Source organism: Microcaecilia unicolor, chromosome 4 (genome assembly GCF_901765095.1).
Source record: "Microcaecilia unicolor chromosome 4, aMicUni1.1, whole genome shotgun sequence".
Lineage (NCBI taxonomy): Eukaryota > Metazoa > Chordata > Amphibia > Gymnophiona > Siphonopidae > Microcaecilia > Microcaecilia unicolor.
In genome coordinates this window covers 188808976-188827484 of record NC_044034.1, presented here as the reverse complement: position 1 = coordinate 188827484, position 18509 = coordinate 188808976, and the positions used below count along the sequence as shown (strand labels likewise).

At 50.7% G+C, this 18509-nt stretch overlaps 1 protein-coding gene across 1 annotated transcript in view; it reads left to right on the top strand.

The window, feature by feature from the left end:
- Positions 1-18509, top strand: part of PIK3C2A (phosphatidylinositol-4-phosphate 3-kinase catalytic subunit type 2 alpha) — a 564057-nt gene that overhangs the window by 353479 nt on the left and 192069 nt on the right. Inside the window, 1 exon segment of the mRNA XM_030201063.1 lies at positions 2427-2615. Within this exon segment, the coding sequence (XP_030056923.1) occupies positions 2427-2615 (189 nt within the window).

Here is an 18509-nt window from a genome sequence, read left to right as displayed (position 1 = left end):
TTTGTGTTAAGTTTTTTAGTTCTATGCAACAACTCAAAATAAAGAAAAACAAAAGGGAAAAAAGAAAAATAGGGAGGGAAGAGGAAAAAGGTAAAATATGTGGTACAGTGTCTCAGGGTATACTACAAAGATAGCACTTCTTTCCTTCCCCCTTTTTTTTAAATCTTTTTTTGTATGTTTTCTTTCCTATTTTAATGGAATTCTGTTTCTGTGATATGTATAATTTTATTGCATGTTGTTTGCCTCTTTGACCTTCTTTATGTAAGGTGATATATCAAACCTTACAGTAAGCATAAATATACATCTGTTCATATATTTTGAAAAGTATGTACAGAAATAAAAAACGTCCTGAAACACCTCCACTGAGCCTGGATAAGGTTACACATGTGAGGCTGTATGCACAATTTTTTTTATAATTGTTTATTGCAGCATACAAAGCACTGCTTTACATGCAGAAATGGCTTTTAAAATTGTCCCCTGTGTAATTCATGACAAGTGATGACCAACAACCAGCTTAGACAGAATAAGCACTCTGATAACAGCTTTGTTTTAATAGAATCAATAGAAATCAAACAAAATAAAACATGGAAAAGAAAATAAGATGATACCTTTTTTATTGGACATAACTTAATACATTTCTTGATTAGCTTTCGAAGGTTACCCTTCGTCAGATCGGAAATAAGCAAATGTGCTAGCTGACAGTGTATATAAGTGAAAACATTCAAGCATTACTATGACAGGCTGACAGGGTGGGAGGATGGGGGTGGGTAGGATGGGTGTGGATAGGTGAGGGGTGAGGTGATCAATAGAGGAATACAGCTTTATGGTTTATAATGGGCTAGGAACCCCAGATCCTTGTTAAGTCCTTTCTGTTGGGTGTTAAAATATTCAATCATTCTGACTTCAAAGGTCTTACGTTCTTGTATGGTTTTAAAGTTACCTTTCAGGATTCTCACTGTGAAGTCACTGGTACAGTGTCCTGGTCCTGTAAAATGCTGACCAACAGGGGTGGGAGCCCTACTGGCACCAGTATTGTTCATGTGATGTCTATGTAAATTGAATCTTGTCTTATGCATCTGGCCTGTTTCTCCAATATAGCATCCTTCGTTACATTTTTTACACTGAATGATATATACCACATTGGAAGATGAGCAAGTGAAAGATTCCTTTAAGTTCAATATCTTTCCTTTGTGGATGACTGTGGGGTCCTGTGAAATATTTTGGCATAGTTTGCAACTGGATAAATTACAGGGAAGTGTGCCCTTCTGTTCCTTTTCAGTCTGTGATGGAAGTTTACTTCTGATTAGTTTGTGTTTTAAGTTGGGTGGCTGTCGGAAGGCCAGTACTGGTGGGGTTGGGAATATCTCTTTCAGTAATTCATCCTCCTGGAGTATAGGTTGTAGATCTCTTATGATTTTCCTCAGTTTTTCAGCTCTGGATTGTATGTCACTACAAGGGGGATTCTGTCTGTGGATTTTTTCTCCTTGTACTGTAGCAGATTCTCCCTGGGTGTTTTGAGGGAGGAGGCAATATTCTTGGAGATTATTTTGGGATGCTTTATTGGAGAAACAGGCCAGATGCTTAAGACAAGATTCAATTTACATAGACATCACATGAACAATACTGGTGCCAGTAGGGCTCCCACCCCTGTTGGTCAGCATTTTACAGGACCAGGACACTGTACCAGTGACTTCATAGTGAGAATCCTGAAAGGTAACTTTAAAACCATACAAGAACGTAAGACCTTTGAAGTCAGAATGATTGAATATTTTAACACCCAACAGAAAGGACTTAACAAGGATCTGGGGTTCCTAGCCCATTATAAACCATAAAGCTGTATTCCTCTATTGATCACCCCACCCCTTACCTATCCACACCCATCCTGTTAGATTATCAATGATATGCTTTGATGTCCCCATGCATACCTCCTACCCACCCCCATCCTCCCACCCTGTCAGACTGTCATAGTAATGCTTGAATGTTTTCACTTATATACACTGTCAGCTAGCACATTTGCTTATTTCCGATCTGAGGAAGAAGGGCAACCTTCGAAAGCTAATCAAGAAATGTGTTAAGTTATGTCCAATAAAAAAGGTATCATCTTATTTTCTTTTCCATGTTTTATTTTGTTTGATTTCTATTGATAACCTTAAGAGTAGACTAACACGGCTACCACACTCCTCTACTTTTAATAGAATAAAAGTTCAGTTTAGTAGTGAATGTCAGGGCTATTAGAAAGCTGTGATAGAGTGTAAGAGGCTCTGAGTTTTGCATTCTTAAAGACTAAACATTTGCTCCCCCCAGTTCAGTGGCCTAGAGCCAGGATTTTAGGCTCTAGCATTGTCTGGCCTGCTTCTTTCTGGTTTCATTTAATTTACTGTATATTGCTTTGTAGGCTTACAAAATGCTTGTGTTTTCCTGTGTAGACTTTCGAAGGAAGATAAAGTGTTTTTGTGGGAAATGCGATACTATTGCCTTGAAGACAAAAACAGCCTGCCAAAAGTATTAGCAAGTGCCCCAAACTGGGATTGGGAGAGTCTCTCTGAAATCTACTCTCTGGTTCATCAATGGCCTCCACTGTCTCCTGTGAATGCTCTGGAGCTGCTAGACTCCAGGCAAGTTAAATTTATGATATGTATCTGTGAAAAGATACCGTTTCATTGCTATGTGTGTGGAAGACATTTTTTTTTTAATCTGTTTACATCGTACTGTTGTAAGTATTTTCCTAATGAATTTTCAGCATTTGCGTGCTAATCATTTGATGTAAACAATATGTTCCATGCAGCACAATTGTTCATCCTCATATCTTTGCTGTGTCTTTGCACTTCTAGTCAAACTGCCTTATATTAGCACTTGATGAACTGTTTCACCTAAATATCCAGTGAAGTTTAATGTGATTTGGGTAGTATAAAGAAAGGGGGAATGTCACACTGGAATTCAGTGTATAAACAACAACAAAACTCCTCTCAAAATAATTGCTAAACTAACTAAAGTGCTGAACTCATATAAATAACACAGCATATCAAAATTAAAAAGGAGACTCACAGTAAAAAATCAGCAGCCAAACTGCTGCTGAGATACTTGCAGTGAAATGCTATGATATAGAGCTCAAAACATTTCACAACAGCATTAATTTAAATTACATCATCAGTTTTCAATCAAAATGATGCTGTGTTCAATAGTGTTCAGCTACGCATGATAATAAAACATATGCTCATATGAAATTAATCTCTAGTGCTACATTCAATGAAAATTGTTGTAGCGTTTACCTGCTGTAAAAAAACAAAAAAAACAAGTGGTTTGAAGATAGCCATGGTCCGGCAGAGTTCCCTGTGGCATCTTCAAACCACTTGTTTTAAATTATCTGCTATTAAAAAAAAAAAACATTTTGAAGCACTTTTCATTGAGCATATCACTGTTTAATGTCTTGAGTAGTGAGAATGAAGTTAGTGGTAAAAATTGAACAAGATTTATTGTAAGTATTTGAAGTACTCAAATAATTTTTGAAGCTTGTGGGTTTGGATCTGTGCTGAATGTTCAATATCCCTCCAAAACAGAAGTTCTCAGCTCAGTCCTTGGGACACACCTAGCCAGTCGGATTTTTAGAATATCCACAATAAATATGCATGAGATGGAGGTAGTGCATGCAAATGCAGTTGAGTTTGAAACTTGTAAGCAATAATGCCAGTCAAAGCTTCAGCTTTAGTCACTGTCTATCATGGTTGTTTGTTCATTATTTAGTTATCTTTAAAAAAAAGAAATCTAAAACCAGTGGTGGAAATATATTTAGAAAACTTAGGCACTAGTAAAAAACTAAGGGGCTCTTTACTAAAGCTTAGCATGTAACATAGTAGATGATGGCAGAGAAAGACCTGTTTCCATATCATCAAGCTGATCAATCCATAGACTGGTGGGTTGTGTCCATCTACCAGCAGGTGGAGATAGAGAGCAAACTTTTGCCTCCCTATATGTGGTCATGTGCTGCCGGAAACTCCTCTGTATGTTCTCTATCTCAGCAGGTGGTGGTCACACACAGCAGCAGCTCTGGCTAGGCCTCCAAGCCTAATTTTTAGGTTTTGTTGAGTGCCTGGGGTTGAGGGCTCTTTTGAGCAAGTGCAAACCTGGTGGTGCCAGGTCCCTCCTTTTCTCCCCCCTCCCGCTGGCTCCGTTAAAAAAAAAAAAATTTTTTTAAACGTCCTTAAAGGCGTTTATTTCGACGTTTATTTAAACGTTCATTGCAGCTACTCACTGGAACACAAGTTCGTTACAGCTCGGAGCGGACAGCAGGTAATTTTTACCTTTTTATAGCGGGCAGGGGGTTCCCCGATTCTTCTCCTCGTGGCATATGGCGTCGGAGGGCGAGGGCGCAAAGGGTCGCTCCCCGGATCGCTTGAGCGCTTCTAGAGGGGATGCGGGGGTCTTACAGCCTGATTCGCCCTTGTTGGGTGACAGTTTCGTGACCGATGAATGTCCCGGTCCTTCCTCCGGCGTGGCGGTTTTTCCCGCCATAAACGCCCATCCCCCGCTCCTCGCCTCCGCCATCTTGGCCGGCCACGCGGCTCGGACGGCTTCTTCGTGGGCCGCCCTTGAGGTTGGAGACATTAATGCCATGAACGCCCTTAATTTGGGCGACGGCACAAAAGCGGCTAAAGTTAAGCGCCGTCCTTCCCGCGCGGCTCCTTCGCGGAGTGTCGCGCCGGACGCCATTTTGGATGCGCAGCATGTCTCTCCCCCGCTCTTGCGAGCGCCGGTTGAGGGTGCGTCTAGGGCTGTTGCCCAGGCTGCAGAAGTGCACAGTCTGGGGGGTTTCTCCCCCGAGTTTGTTTTGCTGCTGCATCAGGCTTTCCTCATGCAAAGCGCTGCCCCTGCTCCCTCGTCTGGTAAAGAGGTTGAGGTTCCCAGAGGTAAACGCCCTCGGGTTGATTCCCAGGCCTTGGAGGAATTTGTCTCCTCCGATGTAGATGAGGGCAGCGTGTCTGAGATCTCCCAACGGTCCTTTGCGGATTCCTTGGAGGAGACGGATCCCCGCTCGGATGGAGCGGATGACCCCTCTGCAGCGCGGCTTTTTAGCCCAGAGGTTTTGCCCAACCTGTTGTTACAGGCCATGGACACTTTGAAGATTTCCTCTCCGGAGGACGTCTCTCCCTCAGCCCCTGTTGGCTCTGCCATTATGCTGGGGACGAAGCGCCCGCCTAGAACCTTCCACGTGCATGATGCCATGCACACCCTAATTTCGGCTCAATGGGATGTCCCAGAAGCGAGCCTTAAAGTGGCTAGGACTATGTCCCGCCTCTATCCTTTGGCTGTGAGTGAACGTGAGGCCTATCTGTGGCCTACCGTGGATTCTTTAATCACTGCGGTGACTAAGAAAACGGCGTTGCCGGTGGAAGGTGGCACGGCCCTAAAGGACGCCCAAGACAGAAGATTGGAGGCGGCCTTAAGGTCGTCCTTTGAGGCGGCTGCTTTAAGTTTGCAGGCCTCAGTTTGCGGCTCCTATGTGGCCAGGGCGTGCCTGACTATGGTGCAGCGGGCTTCCCCCTCGGATCTTTCCTTGAGGGCTGATTGGCCGGCCCTGGAACGGGCTTAGCCTATTTGGCAGACTTGCTGTATGATGTCTTGAGGGCCTCAGGGAAAGGCATGGCTCAGACAATCTCTGCGCGGCGGTGGCTTTGGCTGAAACATTGGTCTGCTGACCACGCCTCTAAATCCCGCCTGGCTAGGTTGCCTTTTAAAGGCAAGCTGCTCTTTGGGGTCGAGCTGGACAAAATCGTGACCGATCTCGGCACGTCTAAGGGCAAGAAATTACCAGAGGTCAGGGCTCGGGCTAGTACTCGTCCCGGTACCTCCAGAGGACGGTTGCAGGAAGCCCGTCGGTACCGCCCGGGCAAGTCGGGTTCCTCTGCCCCCTCTTCCTTCAAGAGGAATTTCTCCCCCAAGCAGCATTCCTTTCGCAGAGACCGCCGTCCCGGAGGTGCTCCCTCCGGTCCTCCCCCAGGGTCTCGTACCCAATGACGGGGTCTTGGTCCACGCCCCAGTGCAGATTGGAGGACGGCTGTCCTCGTTTCTGGGCGAGTGGACCACAATAACTTCAGACACGTGGGTGCTGGAAGTCATCAGAGACGGCTACAAACTAGAGTTCTGCCGACCCTTAAAAGACGGGTTTGTACTCTCTCCCTGCAAGTCTCCGGTCAAAGCTGTGGCAGTGCAGCAGACCTTGGACAATCTGATCCGCCTGGGCGCGGTCGATCCGGTGCCAGAAAGTCAGCTTGGCAAGGGACGTTACTCCATTTACTTTGTGGTACCAAAGAAAGGAGGTTCTGTCCGGCCTATCCTCGACCTCAAAGGGGTCAATCGGGCCTTGAAAGTGCGGCACTTTCGCATGGAGACTCTCCGCTCTGTTATAGCGGCAGTGAAGGCAGGAGAGTTCCTGGCATCCTTGGACATCAAGGAAGCGTACCTGCATATTCCCATCTGGCCTCCTCATCAACGCTTTCTGCGTTTTGCAGTCCTGGGACGACACTTCCAGTTCAGAGCCCTCCCTTTCGGGTTGGCTACTGCTCCTCGGACCTTTTCCAAAGTAATGGTGGTCATCGCGGCCTTCCTACGAAAGGAAGGGGTACAAGTCCATCCTTATCTGGACGACTGGTTGATCCGAGCCCCCTCTTATGCAGAGTGCAGCAAAGCTGTGGACCGGGTAGTTGCTCTTTTGAGCTCCCTGGGATGGATCTTCAACTGGGAGAAGAGCCAGCTGCGCCCGACTCAGTCCCTGGAGTACCTGGGAGTTCGATTCGACACCCAAGTGGGCAGAGTGTTCCTGCCAGACAATCGGATTGTCAAACTTCAGGCTCAGGTGGACCAGTTCCTAGTAGCCTCTCCCCTTCGGGCTTGGGACTATGTGCAGCTGTTGGGCTCTATGACGGCCACGATGGAAGTTGTGCCCTGGGCCAGGGCTCATATGAGACCACTTCAACACTCTTTGCTGCAGCGCTGGACTCCGATGTCGGAGGATTATGCTGTGCGCCTTCCCTTGGACCCAGCAGTGCGCAAGGCGCTGAGCTGGTGGATGCAGACAGACAAGTTGTCTGCGGGAATGCCTCTGGTGACCCCAGAGTGGATTGTCGTCACGACGGACGCCTCGTTGTCGGGCTGGGGAGCCCACTGCTTGGGAAGGACAGCGCAGGGGCTCTGGTCTCCTGCAGAGGCAAAGTGGTCTATCAACCTCCTGGAACTCAGAGCCATTCGGTTGGCGCTTTTGGAGTTCACCCCGGTACTGGTGTTGAAGCCTGTACGGGTCCTGTCGGACAATGCCACGGCTGTGGCCTATGTCAACCGCCAGGGAGGTACCAAGAGCGCCCCTCTAGCCAAGGAGGCTATGAATCTTTGCCAGTGGGCGGAAGCGAACCTGGAGCAGCTTTCAGCGGCCCACATTGCCGGAGTCATGAATGTCAAGGCGGACTTTCTCAGTCGCCATACCTTGGAGCCCGGAGAGTGGCAGCTATCTGCTCAGGCGTTCTTGGACATCACGAAGCGCTGGGGCCAGCCGAGCCTAGATCTGATGGCGTCATCGGCCAATTGCCAAGTGCCGCGCTTTTTCAGCAGAGGACGGGACCCTCGATCCCTGGGAGTAGATGCTCTTCTCCAACAGTGGCCGACAGAAGAGCTTCTCTATGTGTTCCCGCCCTGGCCCATGTTGGGCAGGGTGCTAGACCGGGTGGCAAAGCATCCCGGCAGGGTAATCCTGGTGGGTCCGGATTGGCCCAGGCGTCCCTGGTATGCGGACTTGATCAGGCTCTCAGTCGACGATCCTCTGCGGCTGCCGGTGGAGCAGGGCCTGTTACATCAGGGTCCCGTGGTGATGGAGGATCCCTCCCCCTTTGGTCTTACGGCCTGGCTATTGAGCGGCAGCGTCTGAGGAAGAAGGGCTTCTCAGACAAGGTCATCGCCACTATGCTGAGAGCGAGGAAGCGCTCTACTTCTACTGCTTACGCCAGGGTTTGGCGTATCTTTGCAGCGTGGTGTGAAGCAGGCTCACTTTCTCCCTTCACTGCTCCAATTTCTTCAGTGTTGGCGTTCCTGCAAGAAGGTCTGGAGAAAGGCCTGTCGCTCAGTCCCCTTAAAGTCCAGGTAGCGGCTCTGGCTTGCTTCAGGGGCCGCCTGAAGGGTGCTTCCCTGGCTTCGCAGCCAGATGTGGTGCGCTTTCTCAAGGGAGTTAATCACCTGCGCCCTCCTCTGCACTCAGTGGTGCCTGCGTGGAATCTCAACCTGGTACTAAGAGCATTGCAGAAGCCGCCTTTTGAACCCTTGTCGAGGGCATCTCTGAAAGACCTGACGTTGAAAGCAGTCTTTTTGGTGGCTATCACTTCAGCCAGAAGAGTTTCCGAGCTCCAGGCGCTCTCATGTCGAGAGCCTTTTCTGCAGTTCACTGAGGCAGGAGTGACTATTCGCACAGTGCCTTCCTTCCTGCCCAAGATTGTTTCTCGCTTCCATGTGAATCAGCAGCTCTGTCTCCCTTCCTTTCGTAGGGAGGACTACCCAGAGGAGTACTCTGCTCTTAAATATCTAGATGTGAGACGAGTCATCATCAGATACTTGGAAGTGACCAATGATTTCCGGAAATCGGATCATCTGTTTGTCCTGTTTGCAGGTCCTCGTAAGGGTCTGCAGGCTGCTAAGCCTACAGTGGCAAGATGGGTCAAGGTAGCCATTGCAGCGGCTTATGTGGCCGCGGGGAAGGTGCCGCCTATCCAGCTGAAGGCTCACTCCACGAGAGCTCAGGCGGCCTTGATGGCAGAGGCCGGATCCGTCTCCTTGGAAGAGATATGCAAGGCGGCAACTTGGGCTTCGGCTCGTATATTCTCCAAGCATTACCGTTTGACTGTGGCTGCACGGGCGGAGGCCCGGTTTGGAGCTTCAGTGTTGAGGTCAGGGATTTCAATGTCCCGCCCTGGGTGAGTACTGCTTCGGTACATCCCACCAGTCTATGGATTGATCAGCTTGATGATATGGAAGGTAAAATTATGTATAATCATACCTGATAATTTTCTTTCCATTAATCATAGCTGATCAATCCATAGCCCCTCCCAGATATCTGTACTGTTTTTATTCTGGTTGCATTTCAGGTTCAAGTTTAGTCTTCAGTTACTTCAGAAAGACTTCGTGTTCAAGTTTTTTCACTTGGATTCTTCAAGAGTTAAGACGAGTTTGTGTTACAGTGAGCTGCTGCATTCCTCTCCCCTCCGTTTTACGGGGCTGGATTGAGACTTAAAATTCTGCCGGCCCTCCCTCCCGCTTCGTGCGGCTGTAGGGCAGCTTTGTACCCCTCCCGCTTCGGCGGTGTTAGGGTCAGTCAGCTCCTCCCGCGGTTGCGGTTGCAGGATAAGCCAGATCCCCCCGCATCGGCGGGTGTGGTGTCCCTCCCCCGCTCCGCGGGGATGAGCTGGACGGATTCCCCTCCCCCACTTGTGTGGGGATGAGCTGGGTTAATTCCCCTCCCCCGTTTCGGCGGTGGTGAGCTGGGCAGAGTGTCCCTTCGTGGGTGTAATTCTCTAAGTGCTGAGTCCTGCGGATGGAGCTTTGATATCGACATACTGAGGAGTTTCCGGCAGCACATGACCACATATAGGGAGGCAAAAGTTTGCTCTCTATCTCCACCTGCTGGTAGATGGACACAACCCACCAGTCTATGGATTGATCAGCTATGATTAATGGAAAGAAAATTATCAGGTATGATTATACATAATTTTACCATGGTCCATCCAGTCTGCCCAACAAGATAAATTCATATGTACTGCTTTATGTGTATACCTGACCTTGATTTGTATCTGCCATTTTCAGGGCACAGACCGTAGAAGTTCGCCCAGCACTAGCCCCGCCTCCCAACCACTAGCCCCACCTCCCACTACCAGTGCTGCCACCCAATCTCTGCTAAGCTTCTGAGGATCAATTCCTTCTGAACAGAATTCCTTTGTTTATCCCACGCATTTTTGAATTCCAATACCGTTTTCATCTCCTCCACCTCCCTCGGGAGGGCATTCCAATTATCCACCACTCTCTCCGTGAAAAAATGCTTCCTAACATTTTTCTTGAATCTGCACCCCTTCAACCTCATTTTATGTCCTCTAGTTCTACCGCCTTCCCATCTCTGGAAAAGGTTCGTTTGCGGATTAATACCTTTCAAATATTTGAACATCTGTATCATATCACCCCTGTTTCTCCTTTCCTCCAGGGTATACACGTTCAGGTCAGCAAGTAATGAACTCGTTTTTTTTACCTCATTCATTTTTTCTCATAAGATATTGCACATTCTCCGAGGACAAGCAGGCTGCTTGTTCTCACGACTGGGTGACGTCCGCGGCAGCCCCCACCAACCGGAAAAAAGCTTCGCGGGACGGTCGGCACGCAGGGCACGCCCACCGCGCATGCGCGGCCGTTTTCCCGCCCGTGCGCGACCGCTCCCGCCAGTTCCTTTTTTTCCGCGCCTGGAGAGAGTCGTGCCTGTGCCGCTCTCTCTTCTTCAGCCCCGGAAAACCGTCGCGTTTACGCGAACTTCTTCTTTTATTTCTTCTTTTGTTTAGTTGCGGCGCAGTCCTCGTTTTCTTTTCAAAAAAAAAAAAAGGAGCACGCGCTCCCATTTTCCCTCGCTTCCAGCGGGGACGTTGCGTTGCGGCCTAGTGGCCGCACGATCGTTTCTTTTTCGAGGTGTGATTTCTGCCACCATCGACGACTTTAATTTCGCCGACGCGATTTTTCCGTCGATGTCCTCGAAGGTCCCGAGTGGATTTAAGAAGTGTGGTCGGTGCGGCCGGCCCATCTCGCAGACCGACACCCACGCTTGGTGCCTCCAGTGCCTCGGGCCGGAGCACAATTTCAAGTCGTGTCCCCTGTGTCTCGGTCTCCGGAAACGGACTCAGGTTGCGAGGCAAGTTCAACGGGACCGTATTTTTGGAACTTGCGCCGGCCCCTCGACGTCGACCTCGACGGCATCGGTATCGACGCCCGGCCCTTCGGTACCGGTATCGATGCCCGAGACATCGGCACCGATGGCATCGACCCCAGGAGAACAGGTCCCGTCGGCCCGCCGGTCCGCCGGTGAGGGTAGAGGTGAGAGGCCGCGTGGGCAGTCGGCCCCGGTCACTCCCTCAGCCCATGGCCCACGGGACCGAACCCTGTCTGACCCGGTCCCTCGAGACCGAGGGGGATCGTCATCCTCCTCCTCCATGCCTCCCGGCACCGGTGACGGGCATCGGAAGAAGGATAAGAAGCGCCGTCACCGGTCGCCCTCCATGCATATCGGAGAGGAGTCGACGCCGAAGCGTCTCCATCGAGAGGAGAGATCCCCGTCGGTGATAGAGGTGCCGACGCAACAGGGTCCCGGCACCTCGGTGTCGTCTCCTGGCTCCCATCAGATTCTGGCACCGACACCCCTACCGGCCCCACCGCCTTTCCCGGCAGCGGGCCTGGACGAGTGCCTCAGAGCCATCCTTCCGGGGATCCTGGAAGGGCTGATGCGCCAGGCTGTGCCGGCGCCGGGGGTGCTTGCGCCCTCGGCGCCGATGACTGTGGCGCCGGCGAGCTCTAGCCCGGCGCCGGGGCAGTCGACACCGCCGCCGCTTGCGGTGCCGGTCTCGACCGCCACGCAGGTGGAGTCCCCGTCGACGTCGATGGAGGGAGCTCCGTCCCCGCCGACGCGGGAGCCCATCGCTCGACGACACCGAGACCTTGGTGCCTCGACGTCGAGCCGGGCCCGGTTCAGGACTCAGCTACATGAGCTTATGTCCGATACCGAGGATGAGGACTCGTGGGGGGAAGAGGAGGACCCTAGATATTTCTCCTCAGAGGAGTCTACGGGCCTTCCCTCGGACCCCACGCCTTCACCGGAGAGGAAGCTCTCGCCTCCTGAGAGTCTCTCCTTTGCCTCCTTTGTGCGGGATATGTCTATCAGCATTCCCTTTCCCGTGGTCTCTGTGGAAGAGCCAAGGGCCGAGATGCTCGAGGTCCTCGACTATCCATCACCACCTAGAGAGTCCTCCACGGTACCGCTGCACAATGTCCTCAAGGAGACACTGCTTCGGAACTGGGTGCGACCATTAACTAACCCCACCATTCCCAAGAAAGCAGAGTCCCAGTACAGGATCCACTCTGACCCAGAGTTAATGCGGCCCCAATTGCCCCATGACTCGGCGGTCGTGGATTCTGCTCTCAAGAGGGCACGGAGTTCGAGGGATACCGCCTCGGCGCCCCCGGGGCGGGAGTCTCGCACTCTGGACTCGTTTGGGAGGAAGGCCTACCAGTCCTCCATGCTCGTGACCCGCATCCAATCATACCTGCTCTATATGAGCATTCACATGCGGACCTATGTGCAACAACTGGCGGACCTGGTCGAGAAGCTCCCGCCGGAGCAGTCCAGGCCTTATCAGGAGGTGGTCAGGCAGCTGAAGGCGTGCAGAAAGTTCCTGTCCAGGGGTATCTATGACACCTGTGACGTGGCCTCTCGTGCTGCGGCCCAAGGTATAGTGATGCGCAGGCTCTCATGGCTGCGTGCCTCTGACCTGGACAACCGCACCCAGCAGAGACTGGCCGACGTCCCTTGCCGGGGGGATAACATTTTTGGCGAGAAGGTCGAGCAGATGGTGGACCAACTGCATCAGCGGGAAACCGCTCTCGACAAGCTCTCCCACCGGGCGCCTTCAGCATCCACCTCCACAGGTGGACGTTTTTCCCGGGCCCGGCAGGCTGCACCCTATTCTTTTGCGAAGCGTAGGTACAACCAGCCGGCCCGAAGGCCTCGTCAGGCACAGGGACAGCCCCAGCGCGCTCGTTCTCGTCAACAGCGTGCGCCTAAGCAGCCCCCTGCGCCTCCACAGCAAAAGCCGGGGACGGGCTTTTGACTGGATCCACGGGAACATTGCCGCCCTACAAGTGTCCGTACCGGACGATCTGCCGGTCGGAGGGAGGTTAAAATTTTTTCACCAAAGGTGGCCTCTCATAACCTCCGACCAGTGGGTTCTCCAAATAGTGCGGTGCGGATACGCCCTGAATTTGGCCTCCCTGCCTCCAAATTGTCCTCCGGGAGCTCAGTCTTTCAGCTCCCATCACAAGCAGGTACTTGCAGAGGAACTCTCCGCCCTTCTCAGCGCCAATGCGGTCGAGCCCGTACCACCCGGGCAGGAAGGGCAGGGATTCTATTCCAGGTACTTCCTTGTGGAAAAGAAAACAGGGGGGATGCGTCCCATCCTAGACCTGAGAGGCCTGAACAAATTCCTGGTCAAAGAAAAGTTCAGGATGCTTTCCTTGGGCACCCTTCTGCCAATGATTCAGAAAAACGATTGGCTATGTTCCCTGGATTTAAAGGACGCATACACTCACATCCCGATACTGCCAGCTCACAGACAGTATCTCAGATTCCGCCTGGGCGCACGGCACTTTCAGTATTGTGTGCTGCCCTTTGGGCTCGCCTCTGCCCCACGAGTGTTTACAAAGTGCCTCGTGGTGGTGGCGGCGTATCTACGCAAGCTGGGAGTGCACGTGTTCCCATATCTCGACGATTGGCTGGTCAAGAGCACCTCGGAGGCAGGGGCCCTCCGGTCCATGCAGTGCACTATTCAACTTCTGGAGCTGCTGGGGTTTGTGATAAATTACCCAAAGTCCCATCTCCAGCCTACTCAGTCTCTGGAATTCATAGGAGCGCTGCTGAATACCCAGACGGCTCAGGCCTACCTTCCCGAAGCGAGGGCTACCAATCTCTTGGCCCTGGTTTCGCAGACCAGAGCGTCTCAGCAGATCACAGCTCGGCAGATGTTGAGACTTCTGGGTCATATGGCCTCCACAGTTCATGTGACTCCCATGGCTCGTCTTCACATGAGATCTGCTCAATGGACCCTAGCTTCCCAGTGGTTTCAAGCCACCGGGAATCTAGAAGATGTCATCCGCCTCTCCACCAGTTGCCGCACTTCACTGCTCTGGTGGACCATCCGGACCAATTTGACCCTGGGACGTCCATTCCAAATTCCGAAGCCCACGAAAGTGCTGACGACGGATGCATCTCGCCTGGGGTGGGGAGCCCATGTCGATGGGCTTCGCACCCAGGGTCTGTGGTCCCTCCAGGAAAAGGATCTGCAGATCAACCTCCTGGAGCTCCGAGCGATCTGGAACGCACTGAAGGCTTTCAGAGATCGGCTGTCCTGCCAAATTATCCAAATTCGGACAGACAATCAGGTTGCAATGTATTACGTCAACAAGCAGGGGGGCACCGGATCTCGCCCCCTGTGTCAGGAGGCCGTCGGGATGTGGCGTTGGGCGTGCCGGTTCGGCATGCTCCTACAAGCCACGTACCTGGCAGGCGTAAACAACAGTCTGGCCGACAGACTGAGCAGAGTATTGCAACCGCACGAGTGGTCTCTCCATGCCAGAGTGGTACGCAAGATCTTCCGAGCGTGGGGCACCCCCTCGGTGGACCTTTTCGCCTCTCAGACCAACCACAAGCTGCCTCTGTTCTGTTCCAGACTTCAGGCACACGGCAGGCTAGCGTCGGACGCCTTTCTCCTTCATTGGGGGACCGGCCTCCTGTATGCTTATCCTCCCATACCTTTGGTGGGGAAGACCTTACTGAAGCTCAAGCAAGACCGCGGCACCATGATTCTGATAGCGCCCTTTTGGCCCCGTCAGATCTGGTTCCCTCTTCTTCTGGAGTTGTCCTCAGAAGAACCGTGGAGATTGGAGTGTTTTCCGACTCTCATTTCGCAGAACGACGGAGCGTTGCTGCACCCCAACCTTCAATCCCTGGCTCTCACGGCCTGGATGTTGAGGGCGTAGACTTCGCTGCGTTGGGTCTGTCTGAGGGTGTCTCCCGGGTCTTGCTTGCCTCTAGGAAGGATTCCACTAAAAAGAGTTACTTTTTCAAGTGGAGGAGGTTTGTCATTTGGTGTGAGAGCAAAGCCCTAGAACCTCGTTCTTGCCCTGCACAGAACCTGCTTGAATACCTTCTGCACTTATCAGAGTCTGGCCTCAAGACCAACTCAGTAAGGAATCATCTTAGTGCTATTAGTGCTTACCATTATCGTGTGGAAGGTAAAGCCATCTCTGGAGAGCCTTTAGTCGTTCGATTCATGAGAGGTTTGCTTTTGTCAAAGCCCCCTATCAAGCCTCCTACAGTGTCATGGGATCTCAACGTCGTCCTCACCCAGCTGATGAAACCTCCTTTTGAGCCACTGAATTCCTGCCATCTGAAGTACTTGACCTGGAAGGTCATTTTCTTGGTGGCAGTTACTTCAGCTCGTAGGGTCAGTGAGCTTCAAGCCCTGGTAGCTCATGCTCCGTATACCAAATTTCATCACAACAGAGTAGTGCTCCGCACCCACCCAAAGTTCCTGCCGAAGGTGGTGTCGGAGTTCCATCTTAACCAGTCAATTGTCTTGCCAACATTCTTCCCCAGGCCGCATACCCGCCCTGCTGAACGTCAGTTGCACACATTGGACTGCAAGAGAGCATTGGCCTTCTACTTGGAGCGGACACAGCCCCACAGACAGTCCGCCCAATTGTTTGTTTCTTTCAACCCTAACAGGCTAGGGGTCGCTGTCGGGAAACGCACCATCTCCAATTGGCTAGCAGATTGCATTTCCTTCACTTACGCCCAGGCTGGGCTGGCTCTTGAGGGTCATGTCACGGCTCATAGTGTTAGAGCCATGGCAGCGTCGGTGGCCCACTTGAAGTCAGCCACTATTGAAGAGATTTGCAAGGCTGCGACGTGGTCATCTGTCCACACATTCACATCACATTACTGCCTCCAGCAGGATACCCGACGCGACAGTCGGTTCGGGCAGTCGGTGCTGCAGAATCTGTTTGGGGTGTAAATCCAACTCCACCCTCCAGGACCCGAATTTATTCTGGTCAGGCTGCACTCTCAGTTAGTTGTTCTTCGTAGGTCAATTTTCTGTTGTACCCTCGCCGTTGCGAGGTTCAATTGACCTGGGTTCTTGTTTTGAGTGAGCCTGAGAGCTAGGGATACCCCAGTCGTGAGAACAAGCAGCCTGCTTGTCCTCGGAGAAAGTGAATGATACATACCTGTAGCAGGTGTTCTCCGAGGACAGCAGGCTGATTGTTCTCACCTACCCTCCCTCCTCCCCTTTGGAGTTGTGTGTTTCATCTTTTGCTAGCCATTCAACTGGCGGGAGCGGTCGCGCACGGGCGGGAAGACGGCCGCGCATGCGCGGTGGGCGTGCCCTGCGTGCCGACCGTCCCGCGAAGCTTTTTTCCGGTTGGTGGGGGCTGCCGCGGACGTCACCCAGTCGTGAGAACAATCAGCCTGCTGTCCTCGGAGAACACCTGCTACAGGTATGTATCATTCACTATCCCAGCCATCCAGCTCTGAACTGCTTTCATCTGTTTAACTATTCTCCACCTCTGCAATAAAGCTGCTTCCCTTCAGATTTCTGTCTCCAACCGCTGGTACAGCTCTCAGAATTACGGAGTCTCTGCTTCCTTAGGGCAGTGCTTCTGAACATCTGGCTGTAAGTAAACTATCTATAAAAGAAAATTTCTGAAAATAAAGAGGCTCCAGGTGTGTGATGGTGTGCCGAGATTATACTTCTAGGATATTAAGGCTTCATAGATATTATGCTTTAAAAGGCCTAGACAATCATAAGCATAGTAAAATCACATGGGGACATTATATGAGTAGATACTGCTACACAGGGAAAAGTTTGTTCATCGCCAAAGAGTAAATTGCTTTTAGTTTTTTTGTTCCAGAGCTGGGAAATGTTAATAAAAGAAGAATTACTGTAAATAAAACATCTGTATGTTAGGGAACTTTGCTTTCTTTTATTAGGTCTGAATTTCTTCTGGTGGAAAGCAGAAGTGAGTGACTGAGACATTTTCTGTTATACTCCCCCCTAGAGACCACAATGGTGTAGTCCACATGGCTTGGTTAGTTGGCTATGAAGAGATGGAGTTGGAGGTGTGCAGGCTTGTGTGTGCTGGAGTAGTACCCTGGGATGAGTTAAGTAGGGAGCTAGAGAGGAGAAGGAGATGCTTGGCTGCCTATTCCTCAGAGCTAGAGCTGGAGAGAAACTTTTTCTTCCTCTAGTGTCCTTTGAGGAATGGTATTGGGGTGCCTTTGGCAGTCCAGAGGAGTAGTGAACTGAAGAGCTTTGTAGTAAGGAGGAGGAGGGAGGGGGAGAAAAAAAGGATAAAATGTACCCATCTAATGCTAGATCCAGGAGTCTGGTGAATTCCAGAGGAAGAGAGGAATTCCACAGGAGAGCCTGAAAAGTTTGGACTCAAGGTGCCAAGTGGGTCCTTAAGAGTCAGGGAACCCAGAAATGTTACGAGGGAGGCCAGTCCACAACCAGGGAAGGAGGGTATCCCTGTGGGTATGGAAGGAAGAATCTAACCCCTCTCTGTACTGTTTGTTGGAAGAATGTGTGCCAGTCTGAATATGCACCATTTACCAGTTTGTGTTGAAGATGACTTTATTTCCTCACCCCCCCTCCCCCCCCCCCAAAAAAAAAGAAACTTTAGAACACCTCGACTAGAGTGGCATGTCTCCTTTTAATTGTAATAGTATGCTTTAGGCCTTGAAATGTAGAATCTATTCCCCTCCTGTCAAATAAACTATTCCAGATTCTTGCAGGGACCTTGGGGTTACAGTTATTGGGTTTTCTTCTTTATTATCATGTGTGGGTTATAAAGTTTAATAGGTTCAGGAAAAAATACGCATTCTACACTTTCTCTCTGTGAGACTTGAATTATACCTGGAAAACCAAATCATCATGCTTAGTATAATAGAATGTGACAGAGTATTGGTCCCTTCTGTTTTCTATGCTCTCCTGTATATTTCTGTCAGGGACAATATCTCCAGCTGGGCTCATTTAAAGCATAACATATCAGTAATGAATCTCGCTCCCTAGCTTTTAACAAGCAGCAGTAAGCATAGTAACATAGTAAATGAGAGCTGATAAATACCTGTACGGTCCATCCAGTCTGCCCAACAAGATAAACTCATTTTACATGGTATATGGTACTCTATATTTGTCCTTGCCATTCCCAGGGCTCAGACCGTACAAGTGTGCCCAGCACTCTTGTACTAAGTTCTGATGCTATCGTTGAAGTCCCTTAAAATTTATACTCCAGCCCATCCCTATCTATTCAGTCACGATCAAGGCGTAGACCGTAGAAGTCTGCCCAGCACCAGTTTTGTTTCCCAGTTACCGGTGTCACCACCTGATCTCCGCTAAGATTCCGCGGATCCATTCCTTCATAACAGGATTCCTTTGTGTTTATCCCACGCATTCCACATATCCACCACCCTCTCCGTGAAAAAATACTTCCTGACATTACTCCTGAGTAGGCCCCCCATCAACCTCAATTCATGTCCTCTAGTTCTACCACATTCCTGTCTTTGGAAAAGGTTCATTTGCGGATTAATATCTTTCAAATATTTGAACATCTGTATCATGTCACCCCTGTTTCTCCTTTCTTCCAAGGTATACATGTTCAGGTCAGCGAGTCTCTCC